Below are 17,198 nucleotides of genomic sequence, written 5' to 3'. Positions count from 1 at the left end.
AGACTACAGGACACTCAACATTTTAGGAACAGCTTTTTCCCCTCTGCCTTCACCACTTTGCTCTCTTCTTGCATTACTTTTTTCTTGATATTTATTATTATAACTTAATAGTTTTTTTTAACGTACTGCTGAAACAAAACAAGAAATTTCACGACATACTGTATGTCAGTGATAACTTGATTCTGACTGATTGATATCATTTTAAATCTGCACATAATCGGGTGAATATCCTAAACAGCTCCACAAATACCGTTAATGGGGAACTCCTGATGGAGTAAATTGAATTCAAGTCAATTCAAATTCAGTTGAAGAACTCACTTGTTTTACGTGTACATCCCTGTCCTGTAAGCAGTTTGTGAAGAGGACATTTTGGACTCCTTGTTCTTCCAATTGCTTCAGAATTCGCTGAAGAATAAACAAAAATATTAGGTCCTACTGACAAAATCTTGTGTAAAGAATACTCTTTTAAAAAATGATTGACCACATAATTACTATGACTCAATTCATTTTTGCCCCACTGAGGTTGGGTGAGACTAGAACTCGAGGTCATGGGTTAAAGGTGAAAGATGAATTGCTTAAGGAGAACATGAGGGGGAACCTCTTCACTCGGGGGTGGTGGAGAGTGTGGAATGGGCTGCCAGCGAAGTGGTGGATGCTGGTTCGATTTCAACATTTGAGAAACATTTGGATAAGTACATGGCCGCGAGAGGCATGGAGGGGTGTGGTCCAGGTGCAAGTCGATAGGGGTGGGCAAATTAAGTTCAGCACAGACCAAATGGACCAAAGGCCTTCTTTGTGTGCTGTAGTGTTTTATGAATTATACCTGAGTTTTATAAAATATAAATCTAACATTTGACAATTCTTAATTCAGACATTTTTGTAATCAAGACCAAAAGTTTAGAAGTTATGTTTCTAGAATTCAGCTTTGAAGGACATAAGAGTGGCCGGATATTTGAAATGTATTCTATAAATGTAGTTATTTTTAATAAATATTTCTTTGAGAAAGAAAAACTTGAGTCCCACTCTTACATTGATTTGAGAATCTGGAAGAGTAGCTTTTTAGCATTTATGGTACAGCACAAGAATGGTTAATATAGTACAATTCAATGTCCAAAGTATCCATGAAACTATCTGTCTGAAACTCATTACCCATGCCATTCCTTTCCAGATAGAATAATGACCAAGAAGTCTCAAAGTTCAGAAAGTTTCTGTATTGACAGTACTGCAGAAATTATTTTGTGGTGCGGCTGTACCACAGCAAGGTTAATGTGACCCTGATGATTAGATAAGCAGTTCTTGATACACTGACAATCTTTTGACATTCTTCTCATAACGTGAAGACAGCACTTATGTCATCAGCCTCCATTAGAAACAAGAAAAATATAGTACAAAAGCACTATCAGGGCATAGCATCACAGAGTAGCATGTTACTTGCTGGTTGATGTAGTAAAATTTTCATTGTCTGCAGATGAATGTCTGTAAGATCATAAAGACACAGGAGCACAATTACAAGAAAATCTGCAGATGCTGGAAATTCGAGCCACACACACAAAATGCTGGAGGAACTCAGCAGGTCAAGCAGCATCTATTGAAGAGTAAACAGTCAACATTTCGGGCCAAGACCCTTCATCAGGAGCAGAAATAGGCCATTCAGCCCATTTAATCCACTCTGCCATTCCTGATTTATTGTCCCTCTCATCCCCATTTTCTTGCCTTCTCCCCACATCTTTTGACAGCCTTGCTAATCAAGAATCTATCAAGATCTGCATTAAATATACCCAATAACTTGGTATGTGGCAATGAATTCCCATGATTCATCATACCGTGGCTAAAGAAAATCCTCTTTAACTCTGTTCTGAAGGAATATCCTTCTATTTTGAGGCTGTGCCATCTTGTCCTAGACTGACCCACTATAGGAACCACCCTCTCCACATCCACTCTATCTAGGCTTTTCAATATTCAAATATCGAATTATTTAGAAGAATAATTCCCCCTATTCTTCTAAATTCCAGCAAGTAGACCAGTTAAGGTATTACTGCTCTGGGCATAAACTGAAGGGAGAAAGGGAAAGTTGGAGATAATTCACAATGAACTGCTCTTAAATTTGACTCCCACTTAGAAATACAAGTACTGGGAAATAACGTGCAGCTATAGAGCTGTTTCCTGCTCAGTGTGCTAGTATACAGACCTGTTTATCTGTTAGATCAGCTATGTCCATTTTGTTCAGCACCAGCAGATGTGGTCTAACATTCAAGGTCTCCTTAAATACAGGATTGCGTCCAGATAAAGGAATGTACTGACGGAGGTTAAGGATTACAGAATTTTATAAAATTAGTTTTATCTGCCACATACAGTGAAATGTGTCATTTGTTAAATGTTCAGGGCAATATTGTAGACTTTCAGTATTGTACTGTGTTGTAGTATTCTTCCTTTGGGTGCTCCAGTTTCCTCCCACGGTCCAAAGGCACATCAAATAGTAGGTTAATTGGTCGTTATGAATAGTCCTGTGATTAAGCCAGTGTAAATGTATGTGGGTTCCTGGGCAGTGTGGTGCATTGGGCCAGATGGGCCTATTCTGTGCAGTATTTCTGAAATAAATAAATAAATATTTGTTAAAATTATTTATGGTAATATTATTTCAGAGATAGTGATCACAATTCTATCTCCTTTACCATAGCACTGGACAGCCAAGTTAGGTAAGTGTTTAATTGGAGTAAGGGGAAAATATGAAGATATCAGGCAGGAACTTGGAAGCATAAATTGGGAACAGATGTTCTTAGGGAAATATACGGCAGAAACGCGGCAAATGTTCAGGGGATATTTGTGTGGCATTCTGCATAGGTACGTTCCAATGAGACAGGGAAAGGATGGTAGGGTACAGGAACTATGGTGTACAAAGGCTGTTGAAAATCTAGTCAAGAAGAAAAGAAAAGCTTACAAAAGGTTCAAAAAACTAGGTAATGATAGTGATCCAGAAGATTAGAAGGCCAGCAGGAAGGAGTTTAAGAATGAAATTAGGAGAGCCAGAAGGGGCCATGCGAAGGCCTTGGTGGACAGGATTTACAGTGGATTGAAAAGCTTGGGCATATAGACATTAAGAGAGAGGATGTGCTGGAGCTTCTGGAAAGCATCGAGTTGGATAAGTCTCCAGGACTGGATGAGATGTACCCCAGGCTACTGTGGGAGGCGAGGGAGGAGATTGCTGAGCCTCTGGCAATGACCTTTGCATCACCTTCCCTTATTCAAGAAAGGGAGTAGAGATAGCCCAGGGAATTATAGACCAGTGAGTCCTACTTCAGTGGTTGGTAAGTTGATGGAAAAGATCCTGAGAGGCTGGATTTATGAACATTTGGAGAGGCATAATATGATAAGGAATAGTCAGCATGGCTTTGTCAAAGTCAGGTCCTGCTTTACAAGCCTGATTGATTTTTTTGTGGATATGACTAAACACGTTGATGAAGGAAGAGCAGTAGATGTAGTGTATATGGATTGCAGAAAGGCATTTGATAAGGTACCCCATGCAAGGCTTATTGAGAAAGTAAGGAGGCATGGGATCCAAGGGGACCTTGCTTTGTGGATCCAAAATTAGCTTGCCCACAGAAGGCAACGAGTGGTTGCAGATGGGTCATATTTTGCATGGAGGTTGGTGACAAGTGGTGTGCTTCAGGGATCTGTTCTGGGACTCCTTCTCTTTGTGATTTTTATAAATGACGTGGATGAGGAAGTGGAGGGATGGGTTAGTAAATTTGCCGATGACACAAAGGCTGGGGGTGTTGTGGATAGTGTGGAGGGCTGTCAGAGGTTACAGCGGGACATGGATAGGATGCAAAACTGGGCTGAGAAGTGGCAGATGGAATTCAACCCAGATAAGTGTGAGGTGGTTCATTTTGGTAGGTCAAATATGATGACAGAATATAGTATTAATGGTAAGACTCTTAGCAGCATGGAGGATCAGAGGGATCTTGGGGTCCAAGTCCATAGGACACTCAAAGCTGCTGTGCAGGTTGACTGTGTGGTTAAGAAGGCATATGGTGTATTGGCTTTCATCAACCATGGGATTGAGTTTAGGAGCGGAGAGATAATGTTACAGCTATATTGGACCCTGGTCAGACCCCACTTGGAGTGCTGTGCTCAGTTCTGGTCACCTCACTGCAGGAAGGATGTGGAAAATATAGAAAGGGTGCAGAGGAGATTTAGAAGGATGTTGCCTGGATTGGGGAGCATGCCTTATGAGAATAGGTTGAGTGAACTTGGCCTTTACTCCTTGGAGTGACAGAGAGGATGAGAGGTGACCTGATAGAGGTGTATAAGATAATGAGAGGTATTGATCGTGTGGATAGTCCAACTAGAGGCTTTTTTCCTAGGGCTGAAATGGCTATCACAAAAGGGCACAGGTCTAAGGTGCTTGGAAGTAGGCATGGAGCAGATGTCAGGGTAAATTTTTTTTAAACGCAGAGCGGTGAGTGTGTGGAATGGGCTGCCGGTGACGGTGGTGGAGGCGGATACAATAAGGTCTTTTAAGAGGCTCCTGGATAGGTACAGGGAGCTTAGAAAAATAGAGGGCTATGGGTAACCCTAGGTAATTTCTAAGGTAAGTATTTTAAACACTGCTCAGGGAGAAGGGTCTGCACTGCGCAGGCGCGTGACGTAGCGCGCCAAGGTTTAAAAAGCAGACCACCATATACAGCGGCCATCGTCGGAGTGGACTGAGTCAGAGTGGGACGGCTTTGGCTCAACTGGCTTCAGCGACAACAGGCAGAGGCCGGGGTAGGTTCTGGTAAGTTTTCTGTTCAGGTTCTTTAGAGTAGAGAGAATGCTAAGCAGAATGTTGGAATGCTCCTCTTGCAGGATGTGGGAAGTCAGGGAGCCCTCCGGTGTCCCTGACAATGACACCTGCAAGAAGTGCATCCAGCTGCAGCTCCTGACAAACCGCGTTAGGGAACTGGAGCAGGAGCTGGATCACCTGCGGATCATTCGAGAGAATGAGATTATAGATCGTAGCTACAGGGAGGTAGTTACGCCAAAGGAGCAGAGGACAGGAAATTGGGTCACTGTCAGGCGAGGGAAGAGGAAAGGGCAGGCAGAGCAGGGTTCCCCTGTGGCCATTCCCCTCAACAACAAGTATACCACATTGGATACTGCTGGGGGGGATGACTTACCTGGGACTAGCTGCAGTAGCCGGATCTCTGGCACTGAGTCTGGCTCTGCAGTGCAGAAGGGAGGGGGGAAAAGAGGAGAGCGGTAGTGATAGGGGACTCGATAGTTAGAGGTGCAGATAGAAGGTTCTGTGGTTGTGACAGAGAATCCAGGATGGTTTGTTGCCTCCCAGGTGCCAGGGTCAAGGATGTCTCTGATCGATTGCATGACATTCTGAAGTGGGAGGGTGACCAGCCAGATGTCGTGGTGCACATCGGTACCAATGACATAGCAAGGAAGAGTGAAGAGGTCCTGGACAGTGAGTATAGAGAGCTTGGTAGGAAGTTGAAAAGCAGGACCTCAAGGGTGGTAATCTCAGGATTGCTACCTGTGCTAGGTGCCAGTGAGGGTAGGAATAGGATGCTCTGGAGGAGGAACAAGTGGCTGAGGAACTGGTGTAGGGGGCAGGGTTTCAGATTTCAGGATCATTGGGACCTCTTCTGGGGCAGGTGGGACCTGTACAAGAGAGACGGGTTACACTTGAACCACAGGGGGACCAATATCCTTTCAGGGAGGTTTGTTAGTGCTATTGGGGAGGCTTTGAACTAGATTTGCAGGGGGATGGGAACCAGAGTGCCAGAGCTGACAGTGTGGCTGGGGTGAAAATAAATGATGTTGCAAGTTTAAGCAAATCCGCTGATAGAAAGGTTGTGAGTGGTGGTAAAAATCTTCTGAGGTGTATATATTTCAATGCTAGGAGTATTGCGGGGAAGGCGGATGAGTTGAGGGCGTGGATTGACACATGGAATTATGATGTTGTAGCAATTAGTGAAACTTAGCTACAGGAGGGGCAGGACTGGCAGCTTAATATTCCAGGGTTCCGATGTTTCTGATGTGATCGAGGCAGAGGAATGAAAGGTGGGGGAGTAGCATTGCTTGTTAGGGAAAATATTACAGCAGTGCTCAGGCAGGACAGATTAGAGGGCTTGTCTACTGAGTCCTTATGGGTGGAGCTGAGAAACAGGAAAGGTATGGCCACATTAGTGGGATTGTATTACAGACCACCCAATAGTCAATGAGACTTGGAAGAGCAAATCTGCAGAGAGATAGCAGGCAACTGCAGGAAACATAAAGTTGTGGTGGTAGGGGATTTTACTTTTCCATACATTGATTGGGACTCCCATACCGTTAGGGGTCTAGATGGTTTAGAGTTTGTAAAATGTGTTCAGGAAAGTTTTCTAAATCAATATATAGAGGGACCAACTAGAGGGGATGCAATATTGGATCTCCTGTTAGGAAACGAATTAGGGCAAGTGACAGAAGTCTGTGTAGGGGAGCACTTTGGTTCCAGTGATCATAACACCATTAGTTTCAATTTGATCATGGACAAGGATAGATCTGGTCCTAGGGTTGAGGTTCTGAACTGGAAGAAGGCCAAATTTGAAGAAATGAGAAAGGATCTAAAAAGCGTGGATTGGGACAGGTTGTTCTCTGGCAAAGATGTGATTGGTAGGTGGGAAGCCTTCAAAGGGGAAATTCTGAGAGTGCAGAGTTTGTATGTTCCCGTCAGGATTAAAGGCAAATTGAATAGGAATAAGGAACCTTGGTTGTCAAGGGATATTGCAACTCTGATAAAGAAGAAGAGGGAGTTGTATGAAATGTATAGGAAACAGGAGGTAAATCAGGTGCTTGAGTGCAAGAAAATACTTAAGAAAGAAATCAAGAGGACTAAAAGAAGACATGAGGTTGCAGTCAAAGTGAAGGATAATCCAAAGAGCTTTTACAAGTATATTAAGAGCAAAAGGATTGTAAGGGATAAAATTGGTCCTCTTGAAGATCAGAGTGGTCGGCTTTGTGCGGAACCAAAGGAAATGGGGGAGATCTTAAATAGGTTTTTTGCGTCTGTATTTACTAAGGAAGCTGACATGAAATCTATGGAATTGAGGGAATCAAGTAGTGAGACCATGGAAACTGTACAGATTGAAAAGGAGGAGGTGCTTGCTGTCTTGAGGAAAATTAAAGTGGATAAATCCCCGGGACCTGACAGAGTGTTCCCTCGGACCTTGAAGGAGACTAGTGTTGAAATTGCGGGGGCCCTAGCAGAAATATTTAAAATGTCACTGTCTACGGGTGAAGTGCCGGAGGATTGGAGAGTGGCTCATGTTGTTCCGTTGTTTAAAAAAGGATCGAAAAGTAATCCGGGAAATTATAGGCCGGTGAGTTTAACGTCAGTATTAGGTAAGTTATTGGAGGGAGTACTAAGAGACAGAATCTACAAGCATTTGGATAGACAGGGGCTTATTAGGGAGAGTCAACATGGCTTTGTGCGTGGTAGGTCATGTTTGACCAATCTATTGGAGTTTTTCGAGGAGGTTACCAGGAAAGTGGATGAAGGGAAGGCAGTGGATATTGTCTACATGGACTTCAGTAAGGTCTTTGACAAGGTTCCGCATGGGAGGTTAGTTAGGAAAATTCAGTTGCTAGGTATACATGGAGAGGTGGTAAATTGGATTAGACATTGGCTCGATGGAAGAAGCCAGAGAGTGGTGGTAGAGAATTGCTTCTCTGAGTGGAGGCCTGTGACTAGTGGTGTGCCACAGGAATCAGTGCTGGGTCCATTGTTATTTGTCATCTATATCAATGATCTGGATGATAATGTGGTAAATTGGATCAGCAAGTTTGCTGATGATACAAAGATTGGTGGTGTAGTAGACAGTGAGGAAGGTTTTCAGAGCCTGCAGAGGGACTTGGACCAGCTGGAAAAATGGGCTGAAAAATGGCAGATGGAGTTTAATACTGACAAGTGTGAGGTATTGCACGTTGGAAGGACAAACCAAGGTAGAACATACAGGGTTAATGGTAAGGCACTGAGGAGTGCAGTGGAACAGAGGGATCTGGGAATACAGATACAAAATTCCCTAAAAGTGTCGTCACAGGTAGATAGGGTCGTAAAGAGAGCTTTTGGTACATTGGCCTTTATTAATCGAAGTATTGAGTATAAGAGCTAGAATGTTATGATGAGGTTGTATAAGGCATTGGTGAGGCCGAATCTGGAATATTGTGTTCAGTTTTGGTCACCAAATTACAGGAAGGATATAAATAAGGTTGAAAGAGTGCAGAGAAGGTTTACAAGGATGTTGCCAGGACTTGAGAAACTCAGTTACAGAAAAAGGTTGAACAGGTTAGGACTTTATTCCCTGGAGCGTAGAAGAATGAGGGGAGATTTGATAGAGGTATATAAAATTATGATGGGTATAGATAGAGTGAATGCAAGCAGGCTTTTTCCACTGAGGCAAGGGGAGAAAAAAAACCAGAGGACATGGGTTAAGGGTGAGGGGGGAAAAGTTTAAAGGGAACATTAGGGGGGGCTTCTTCACACAGAGAGTGGTGGGAGTATGGAATGAGCTGCCAGGCGAGGTGGTAAATGCAGGTTCTTTTTTAACATTTAAGAATAAATTGGACAGATACATGGATGGGAGGTGTATGGAGGGATATGGTCCGTGTGCAGGTCAGTGGGACTAGGCAGAAAATGGTTCCGCACAGCCAAGAAGGGCCAAAGGGCCTGTTTCTGTGCTGTAGTTTCTATGGCTCTATGGTAAGGACATGTTCGGCACAGCATTGTGGGCCGAAGGGCCTGTATTGTGCTGTAGTTTTTCTGTTTCTATATTGCATTATGTGTTGTATGTGAGTTATATGCATATTGGTCTGGGGGTACATTGTGTCATTTGGCGGGATACATATATATGGTTGAATGACGATAAACTTGAACTTGAATTACACATGTCTAATTCTCCAGATGCCTAAGTTTCCTAGTAGCTTTTGGGTTAAACCGTTTGAAGGGCTACATTGTTAAAGGATATTCGTGCATCATGAACTTCAATCATACAATCCACTTTTTTCAGACTGGCTTGCATCTTTTTCAGGCCTGGATAAAACACAATAGGGTCAACCTTCAGCACACCAAGCATGGTTTTATCACATAAAAAAGGTACCTGCATCCCAATCATCTATACAGAAATTAATTATAATTCATGAACTCATTTACATGGTAAGAAAAAAAATTTCTTAGACAGAATCATATAAAATCATAGGTCCTTCGCACTGATTGTGATGTTTGTCTACACGGATCCCTTTACCTGCATTAGGCACATGTTCCCTATGTCTTTCCTATCCAAGTACATGCCCATTACATGCCTTTCTAATGACAGGTGTGTGGACTTTGCAAAAATGTGTTTTTCCGCATTTATTATAGCAGAAGAAACGTGAAAGCTTATCTCCCAACACTGGTTCGGAGTGAGAAAGGAGAATGGGTCACCTCAAACACTCTCAACTAACTCCAGAGATCCCTGCAGTGAAACAGCAATGATCCCACACACTTAAACTGTATGATGCTTATCCAAGTAGCTGCTGTGAAGGCACATTTGATTAACATTTGCATTTATGACTCTAGATTAAGCCCACATACTCTAGGCTGACACTGGCAGCTGACCAGTGAAACTGAGGCAGTACTACATCATTGAGGAGTTCAAGATTCAGTATTCTTTATTGCCAGTCCTCAGTACACGAGTGTAAAGGAGAACTAAATGATTGTTACTCCGGATCTAATGCAGCATCAAAAAACACAATAAGCATAAAGAACATAGAAAGCAACAAAAAAACCACAATAAATATAAATACAAAAGCAATCCTAAATCCTATATCAAACAGGCCACCCAGAACAGTACTTAATTTGCCTAACAGCACATTCTGTAGGTAACAACAAAATATAACTAAAAAGCAAAATGAACTCTCTCAATGCTGACAATTTGGAATAAAACAAGATACTTGCAGGTCAGTTACCAAAACAGTTGTCACTTGCAGGTCAGTTACCAAAACAGTTGTCACACATAGTACAAAATAAAGTGTCACACTTACAGAGATGGAGCAGTGCAGGCAGGCAGTAAGGTGCAAGGGACGATTGGGAGGTCAATGGGACCAGCATGCAAAGACATCTTGGTGTGTGTGGATGAGTTAGGCAAAGGGTCTGTTTCCACACTGTATATTGTCACTATTCAATAATGTGCTGAAGATTTGCCAGAACAGGTTGCTCCTCAAAATCTAACCTACCCTGAATAGTTTGTCATAGCTTCATGTGATATAAGCTTTCATAAGTCGAGGGATAGAGTTTAAGAGTCGCGATGTAATGATGCAGCTCTATAAAACTCTGGTTAGGCCACACTTGGAGTACTGTGTCCAGTTCTGGTCGCCTCACTATAGGAAGGATATGGAAGCATTGGAAAGGGTACAGAGATTTAGTCATAGTCATACTTTATTAATCCCGGGGGAAATTGGTTTTCATTACAGTTGCTCCATAAATAATAAATAGTAATAGAACCATAAATAGTTAAATAGTAATATGTAAATTATGCCAATAAATTATGAAATAAGTCCAGGACCAGCCTATTGGCTCAGGATGTCAGACCCTCCAAGGGAGGAGTTGTAAAGTTTGATGGCCACAGGCAGGAATGACTTCTTATGACGCTCAGTGCTGCATCTCAGTGGAATGAGTCTCTGGCTGAATGTACTCCTGTGTCCACCCAGTACATTATGTAGTGGATGGGAGACAGTGACCAAGATGGCATGCAACTTGGACAGCATCCTCTTTTCAGACACCACCGTGAGAGAGTCCAGTTCCATCCCCACGACATCACTGGCCTTACGAATAAGTTTGTTGATTCTGTTGGTGTCTGCTACCCTCAGCCTGCTGCCCCAGCACACAACAGTAAACATGATAGCACTGGCCACCACAGACTCGTACCAGGATGCTGCCTGGTTTAGAGAGTATGGATTATGATCAGAGATTAAGGGAGCAAGGGCTTTACTCTTTGGAGAGAAGGACGATGAGAGGAGACATGATAGAGGTGTACAAGATAATAAGAGGAACAGATAGAGTGGATAGCCAGTGCCTCTTCCCCAGGGCACCACTGCTCAATACAAGAGGACATGGCTTTAAGGTAAGGGGTGGGAAGTTCAAGGGGGATATTAGAGGAAGGTTTTTTACTCAGAGAGTGGTTGGTGTGTGGAATGCACTGCCTGAGTCAGTGGTGGAGGCAGATACACTAGTGAAGTTTAAGAGACTACTAGACAGGTATATGGAGGAATTTAAGGTGGGGGGTTATATGGGAGGCAGGGTTTGACGGTCGGCACAACATTGTGGGCCGAAGGGCCTGTACTGTTCTGTACTATTCTGTGTTCTATATATAAGGTATGATCATTCGACTCTCATTAAGCCCATAACCCCATTGACTTCACCTTTATCCTCCAGGGGCTGTCCGACCCGCCGAAGACTTCACGATTGTTTTCAGTGCCTGTTGTCCTATGACCCATTCTCCCCCTCACCCCGTTCACTCCCACCCGGGCGGTAACTCAGTCTGCACTTCCCCTGCCAGCGTCGGCGGACACAGAGAGGAGAGGAGGCAAACACCGGCATCGGAGCCAGGCCGTGTTTCCCGGGCCCGATCCGAGCTTTCCACCCGACCTCGCCCCAGGCCCAGCCGCTACCTTTCGCCATGTGACCCGGGAACCAGCGCGCCACGTCGCGGTTGGCGAGGTCGAAACTTCGCCGCAGCTGGAGTGCGGCCCACGCCGCTCGGCCGCTCATCGCCGCGACTATCCCGAGGCCCCCAGCCGCCGCCGCCGCCGTTGCCCGCGCAACCGCTGATTGACAACGAAGCGGGGACCGTCTCTAAATCACCCGCGACCACAAAAGCGTAAAGGTCCGCTGCTCAGCCGCGTCGCTCTACATTTTCTGCAACACGCGTACTGCACATTGCTTTTTTAATTTTTTAGAAACATACTTTAATGATGATAAATACACACACGTAAGGAACAGTGCAGAAAAAGGTGTGTTTTCGCAGCTACTAGCATTTGCTTTCCACAGCGTGTTTTATCCCAACTAGAGCCAAGTTTAGTAATATAAAACATCCCACCTGCAAAAACTCATTTCAGGGAGGTAGCACCCCCGCCCCCCGCAACCCCATATCACCCCCCCTGTCGACCTCCAAGGGCGCATGTATACGGGGCATTTGATTATGAAAGAACACAATTTATTTGACCATATTGAAACTATTTACACACACATATATATATATATTCCTTGTTGAGTATTTTGTTGGCAATCTCAATGCTAATGCAAACAACAGGAATTCTGCAGATGCTGGAAATTCAAGCAACACACATAAAAGTTGCTGGTGAACGCAGCAGGCCAGGCAGCATCTCTAGGAAGAGGTACAGTCGACGTTTCAGGCCGAGACACTTCGTCAGGACTAACTGAAAGAAGAGGACTAACTCTTGCTCCAGTTAGTCCTGAAGAAGGGTCTCGGCCTGAAACGTCGACTGCACCTCTTCCTAGAGATGCTGCCTGGCCTGCTGCGTTCACCAGCAACTTTTATGTGTGTTCAATGCTGATGCAAATAGCTTTTCTATTTCTTTTGCAAACTTTCCTTGTACTGTGATGTGGCTCTGCTGAAAAGAACTGTGAAATACTTGAGCAGCCTTCCCTGCGATTAGCCTCCCTAATATGTTGTGGTCCCTAAAAGAAATTAATGCACAAAGTGTATCCTTATTATATTGTCTTATGTAATACTTTGTTTAGTGATTTTGTCTAATCTGTAAACCAATCTGTAATCTGTAAACTGGGTATATGCAGAAAATGTGACATTAAAATACAGTATGTACTTATATATTATCATGGAGTCGTTTTTTAATTCTGTTCCAACTTTCAGCACGTCTACAGGGAGTTTGGCCTCATCACGTAGGACATCAATAGAGTAGCTCCTTTGCAGCCAGCCAGCTAGTTTAAATAACGTTAGCTATGCTAATGAACGAATGACACCTGTTGAACTCACCTCAACATGTCTTTTACAGTCTTAACCCACCATGGGTAATAGAAAAGTCACTGTTGCAAACAGTGCAGCGAGCAATACTGTCATTATTTTTGACCCCTATTAGGCAGGGGTACACTTTAGTGTAGTCTGGGGTGAAGTGCGTTTTATTTTTTTTGGAACACTCTCCTACGGCGGTGCAGGACACGAAACTAAACTAACGGAGAGACAGCTGTCGACTGTAAAGCCCGCCCACAGAGAAAACTGATAGGTCTATTTAGCACAAAGAGAGACCAATCAGGATGCTCGCTCTCGCTCCCGCTCCCGCTCATTTCCGGGATATTGTATATAATTTGCGGGCGTCCGGAAGCTGCTATTAATATGCGGGAGACTCCGGAATTAATGGTTGGGGTGGGATGTCTGTAATGTAAAACATCTTAAAAGAATGCAGTATATCTCAGGAATTTAAAACTTTAAAGTTTTTTTTTGATTAGATGAAAGCCATAGAATATTACAGCCGTTTTGCCTCGATGTTGCGTCAACATTTTAACCTGTGTATCATTTAGGAGGAAGGTTTGTAGCGAGGCGTTGTAGCCTACAGTGTGGATTCCGCCCATGAAGAGGTCTCGTAGGCACGCCAATTACAGGGAGAATGACGTGAACAAAAGCCACCCTTGTACTTGGCTTTCATAGACTGCAAAGACATTTGATACAGGAGACCGACAAACTCTCTTGCATATACTATCTGTCGTGGCAAATATTTACGAATGCTGAGGCGCTGCATGATGGCACATCAGCCACAGCACTCAGCAATAGTGGCGGTGAATCACAACCGTTCACCGGGGTCAAACAACTGCATCATTGTTCCCATCCTATCTGCCATCTTTACTGTTGCTCTCCTGCACCTCACTGGCCAAGACCTGCCACAGGGAATCCCAATCATGTATAGAATGGACAGCCGGCTTTTCAACATCAACAGGTCAAGGCCAAGAACAAGGTCAGCACTGCCCCTATCATGGAGTGACAGTATGTGGATGCCAATGAAATTCCAGCACACCCTGAAGAAGACCTCCAATATATCCTGAATGCCTTTGCCAGGGCATGGATACTCCTGGGTCTCGTTCTGAATACGAAAAAAGACCCAGATCCTATATTGGTCACCGGCCAACCAGCCATTTATCCAACCTTTCATAAAAATTGACAATATCACCCTTGAAAATGTTGACTACTTCCCGACCTTGGCAGTATTCTCTCCTCAAAATTGGACATTGACTCAGAGAGAAACCACTGCCTGAGTAGTGCCAGTGGAACCTATGCAAGGTTAAAGAAAAGAATCTTTGAAGACCACGACCTACAGATCCAAACAAAACTTTTAGTCTACAGAGCAGTCGTCCTTCCTATGTGGAGCTGAATCATGGACATCCTATAGCAGACACCTAAAAGCCCTGGAACAATACCACCAAAGAGCCTTTCAAAAGATTTTGAGGATCAGCTGGAAGGATAGACACATGAGCACCAGTATACTGGAGGAGGCCAACATGAGTAGCATCTCCCCACAAAGCAACACCAATTCCAATGGATAGGTCATGGCATCTGAATGCCAAACTCATGTCTCCCCAAACAGATCCGTTACTCCCAGCTGAACGAAGGTCAGTGAGCCACTGGAGGGAAAAGGAAACATTTCAATGATAACATCAAAATCAGCCTGAAGAAATTCAACATGACATCTAAAAACTGGGAGGACATTGCATTCAATAGATACACTTGGAGGAAATCTGGACTACACAAGAGCGACCTCCACTATGTCATAGAGAGCGGGCATCAGTTGTGAAAGGAGACACTGAACAACCAAAAGATCCAACCACTAATCACACTCACTACTTACTCTTGGCCTCACTGCACCGGAATATGAGGATCCCACTTCAGCCTCCACAGCCACCTGAGGAACCACCAATGGACAACCCCGTAGAACATCTTACTCAACTCGAGTGATCACTAGGAGAAAAAGCAGCCCATTATTGGTACCTACAACATATAGAAGGATAAAACAGCGTAGAATGGGAAAGGCCATTCTGCCCACCATGTCTATACTGACCATTGATGACAATATGGTAGCATAGTGGTTAGGACTTTACAGGTTTACAGCACCAGCAATCACCGACTGGAGTTCACTTCCTGCCTCCGTCTGTAAGAAATTTCTATGTTCTTCCTGTGGCCGTGTAGGTTTCCTTCCACATTCCAAAGACCTACAGTTTGGGCAAGGGTCAGGAAGTTGTGGACACTATGTTGACACCAGAAGTGTGGTGATACTTGCATGCTGCCCCAGCACATCCTCGGACTGTGTTGGTTGTCGAAACAAAACAACTTATTTTATTGTATGTTTTGATGTCATCATCATTGTATGCCATGTCATATGATGTAAGCATAGTCTCATGACCATAATTGTTCTTGGCAAATTTTTCTACAGAAGAGGTTTGCCATTGCTTTCTTCTGTGCAGAGTCTTTACCAGACGGGTGATCCCAGGCATTATCAATGCTCTTCAGAGATTGTGTTGCATAACTGGAACTTGTCATACACAACAGCTGCTGATACGACCATCCACCACCTGCTCCCATGTGGTTCACGTGACCCTGATCAGGGGCTAGGCCGGTGCTACACCTTGGTCAAGGGTGACCTGCAGGCCAGCAGAGGGAAGGAGCACCTTGCACCTCCTTAGGAAGAGATGTATCTCCCCTCCACCTCCTGTATGTTTCAATGTACACGTGACAAATAAAGGTAATCTCTCTTTACACTAATCCTGCCAGACTGTAGTATATATGATCTATATCCCTCTATTCAGTTTATGTGCCTGTCTCAAAATACGATCCTAATTACATCTACTTCCACCACCCAAGACTCACTGGCTTACGACTTCCTGCTTTGTTCTTGTTGCTCTTCTTGAACAAAGGAACAACATGAGTCCTGATGAAGGGTCTCAGCCCAAAACATTTGACTGTTTACTCTTTTCCATAGATGCTGCCCGGCCTGCTGAGTTCCTCCAGCATTTTGTGTGTGTTACTTTGATTTCCAGCATCTGCCGATGTTCTCGTTTGTTGAACAACATTAACACCTTACCCATGGTTAAAGATGATACAATGCCCTCTGTCAAGGCTACAGCAATCTCCTCAGCATCCTAGAATGTGATCCATCAGGTCCCGTGATTTGTTCACTTAATGTTTATCAAGTCAGTCATACCTCCTCCTTAATATCAACATATCAGAATTCAGTATAATCTCGGCATCATCCACATCACGCTCCATGATGAAGACCAATGTGAAGTAGTCATTAAAGAACTCACCCACTTCCGATGTATAAAAATCACAAGGGCGTAAATAGAGTCAGTGCACACAGTCTTTTCTCCCCAGGGCTGGCGAATTGAGAGGTAGAGGGCACAGATTTAAGGTAATAGGGGAAAGATTTAATAGGAACATGAGGGGGCATTCTTTCACTCAGACGGTTCTCAGTATATTGAATGATCTGTCAGAGGAAGTGGTTGAGGCACATACTTAACATTTAAAGGTGTTTGGACAGGTACATGAATAGGAAAGGGTTATAAGGATATGGTTTACATTCAGGCAAGTGGAACTCATTTACATGGGAATCTTGCATGGACAGAAGAGCCTGTTTTTGTGTTGTATGGCTCCTTCTAAATGGAAAGCAATTTCAGCAATCAGAGGTGCAAACGTATTTGGGAGACCTCATGCAGGATTTCCTAAAGGTCAACTTGCAGGTTGAGTCAGTGGTGGGGAAGGCAAATGCATTGTTAGCATTCATTTCAAGAATATAAGAGCAAGGATGCAACACTGAGGCTTTATATGGCATTGGTCAGACCACACTTTGAATAATACGTGCAGTTTTGGGCCTCCTATCTTGAGGAAGAACATGTTGGCACTGGAGAGGGTCCAGAGGAGTTTATGAGAATGATTCTGGCAATGAAAGGGTCAACATATGAGTTGAGTTGGATGGCTCTGGGCCTGTACTCGCTGGAGTTTAGAAGAATGGGGGTGGGGGTGGGGGTGGGGGTGGGGGGGGGGAGAGGAACAACTATAGAGCCATAGAACACTATTGCACAGCAATAGGCCCCTTGGCTCATCTGTTTAAGGGGAACTCCTTCACTCAGAGGCCGGTGAGTGTGTGAAACGAGCTGCCAGTGGAAGTGG

General features: G+C 44.0%; 1 protein-coding gene across 3 annotated transcripts in view; it reads right to left on the bottom strand.

Annotated features, from left to right (window-relative positions):
• The window catches only part of mtg1 (mitochondrial ribosome-associated GTPase 1), a 32,364-nt gene extending 20,517 nt beyond the window's left edge, over positions 1-11,847 (bottom strand). For 2 of the 3 annotated variants that reach the window (XM_072282060.1, XM_072282061.1), the window contains exons 1-4: positions 11,677-11,847; positions 8,997-9,061; positions 2,189-2,293; positions 319-405 (exon numbers count right to left, since the gene is read on the bottom strand). In XM_072282060.1, coding sequence (XP_072138161.1) covers positions 319-405; positions 2,189-2,293; positions 8,997-9,061; positions 11,677-11,776 — 357 coding nt within the window. In that variant the 5' untranslated portion in view covers positions 11,777-11,847. The other variant, XM_072282062.1, reaches the window with a different exon arrangement.
• Positions 11,848-17,198: the final 5,351 nt, after the last annotated feature.

Source organism: Mobula birostris, chromosome 18, assembly GCF_030028105.1.
Source record: "Mobula birostris isolate sMobBir1 chromosome 18, sMobBir1.hap1, whole genome shotgun sequence".
Taxonomy (NCBI): Eukaryota; Metazoa; Chordata; class Chondrichthyes; order Myliobatiformes; family Myliobatidae; genus Mobula; species Mobula birostris.
Note: the sequence above shows the minus strand (reverse complement) of the source record. Positions and strands in the feature narration are given on the sequence as shown.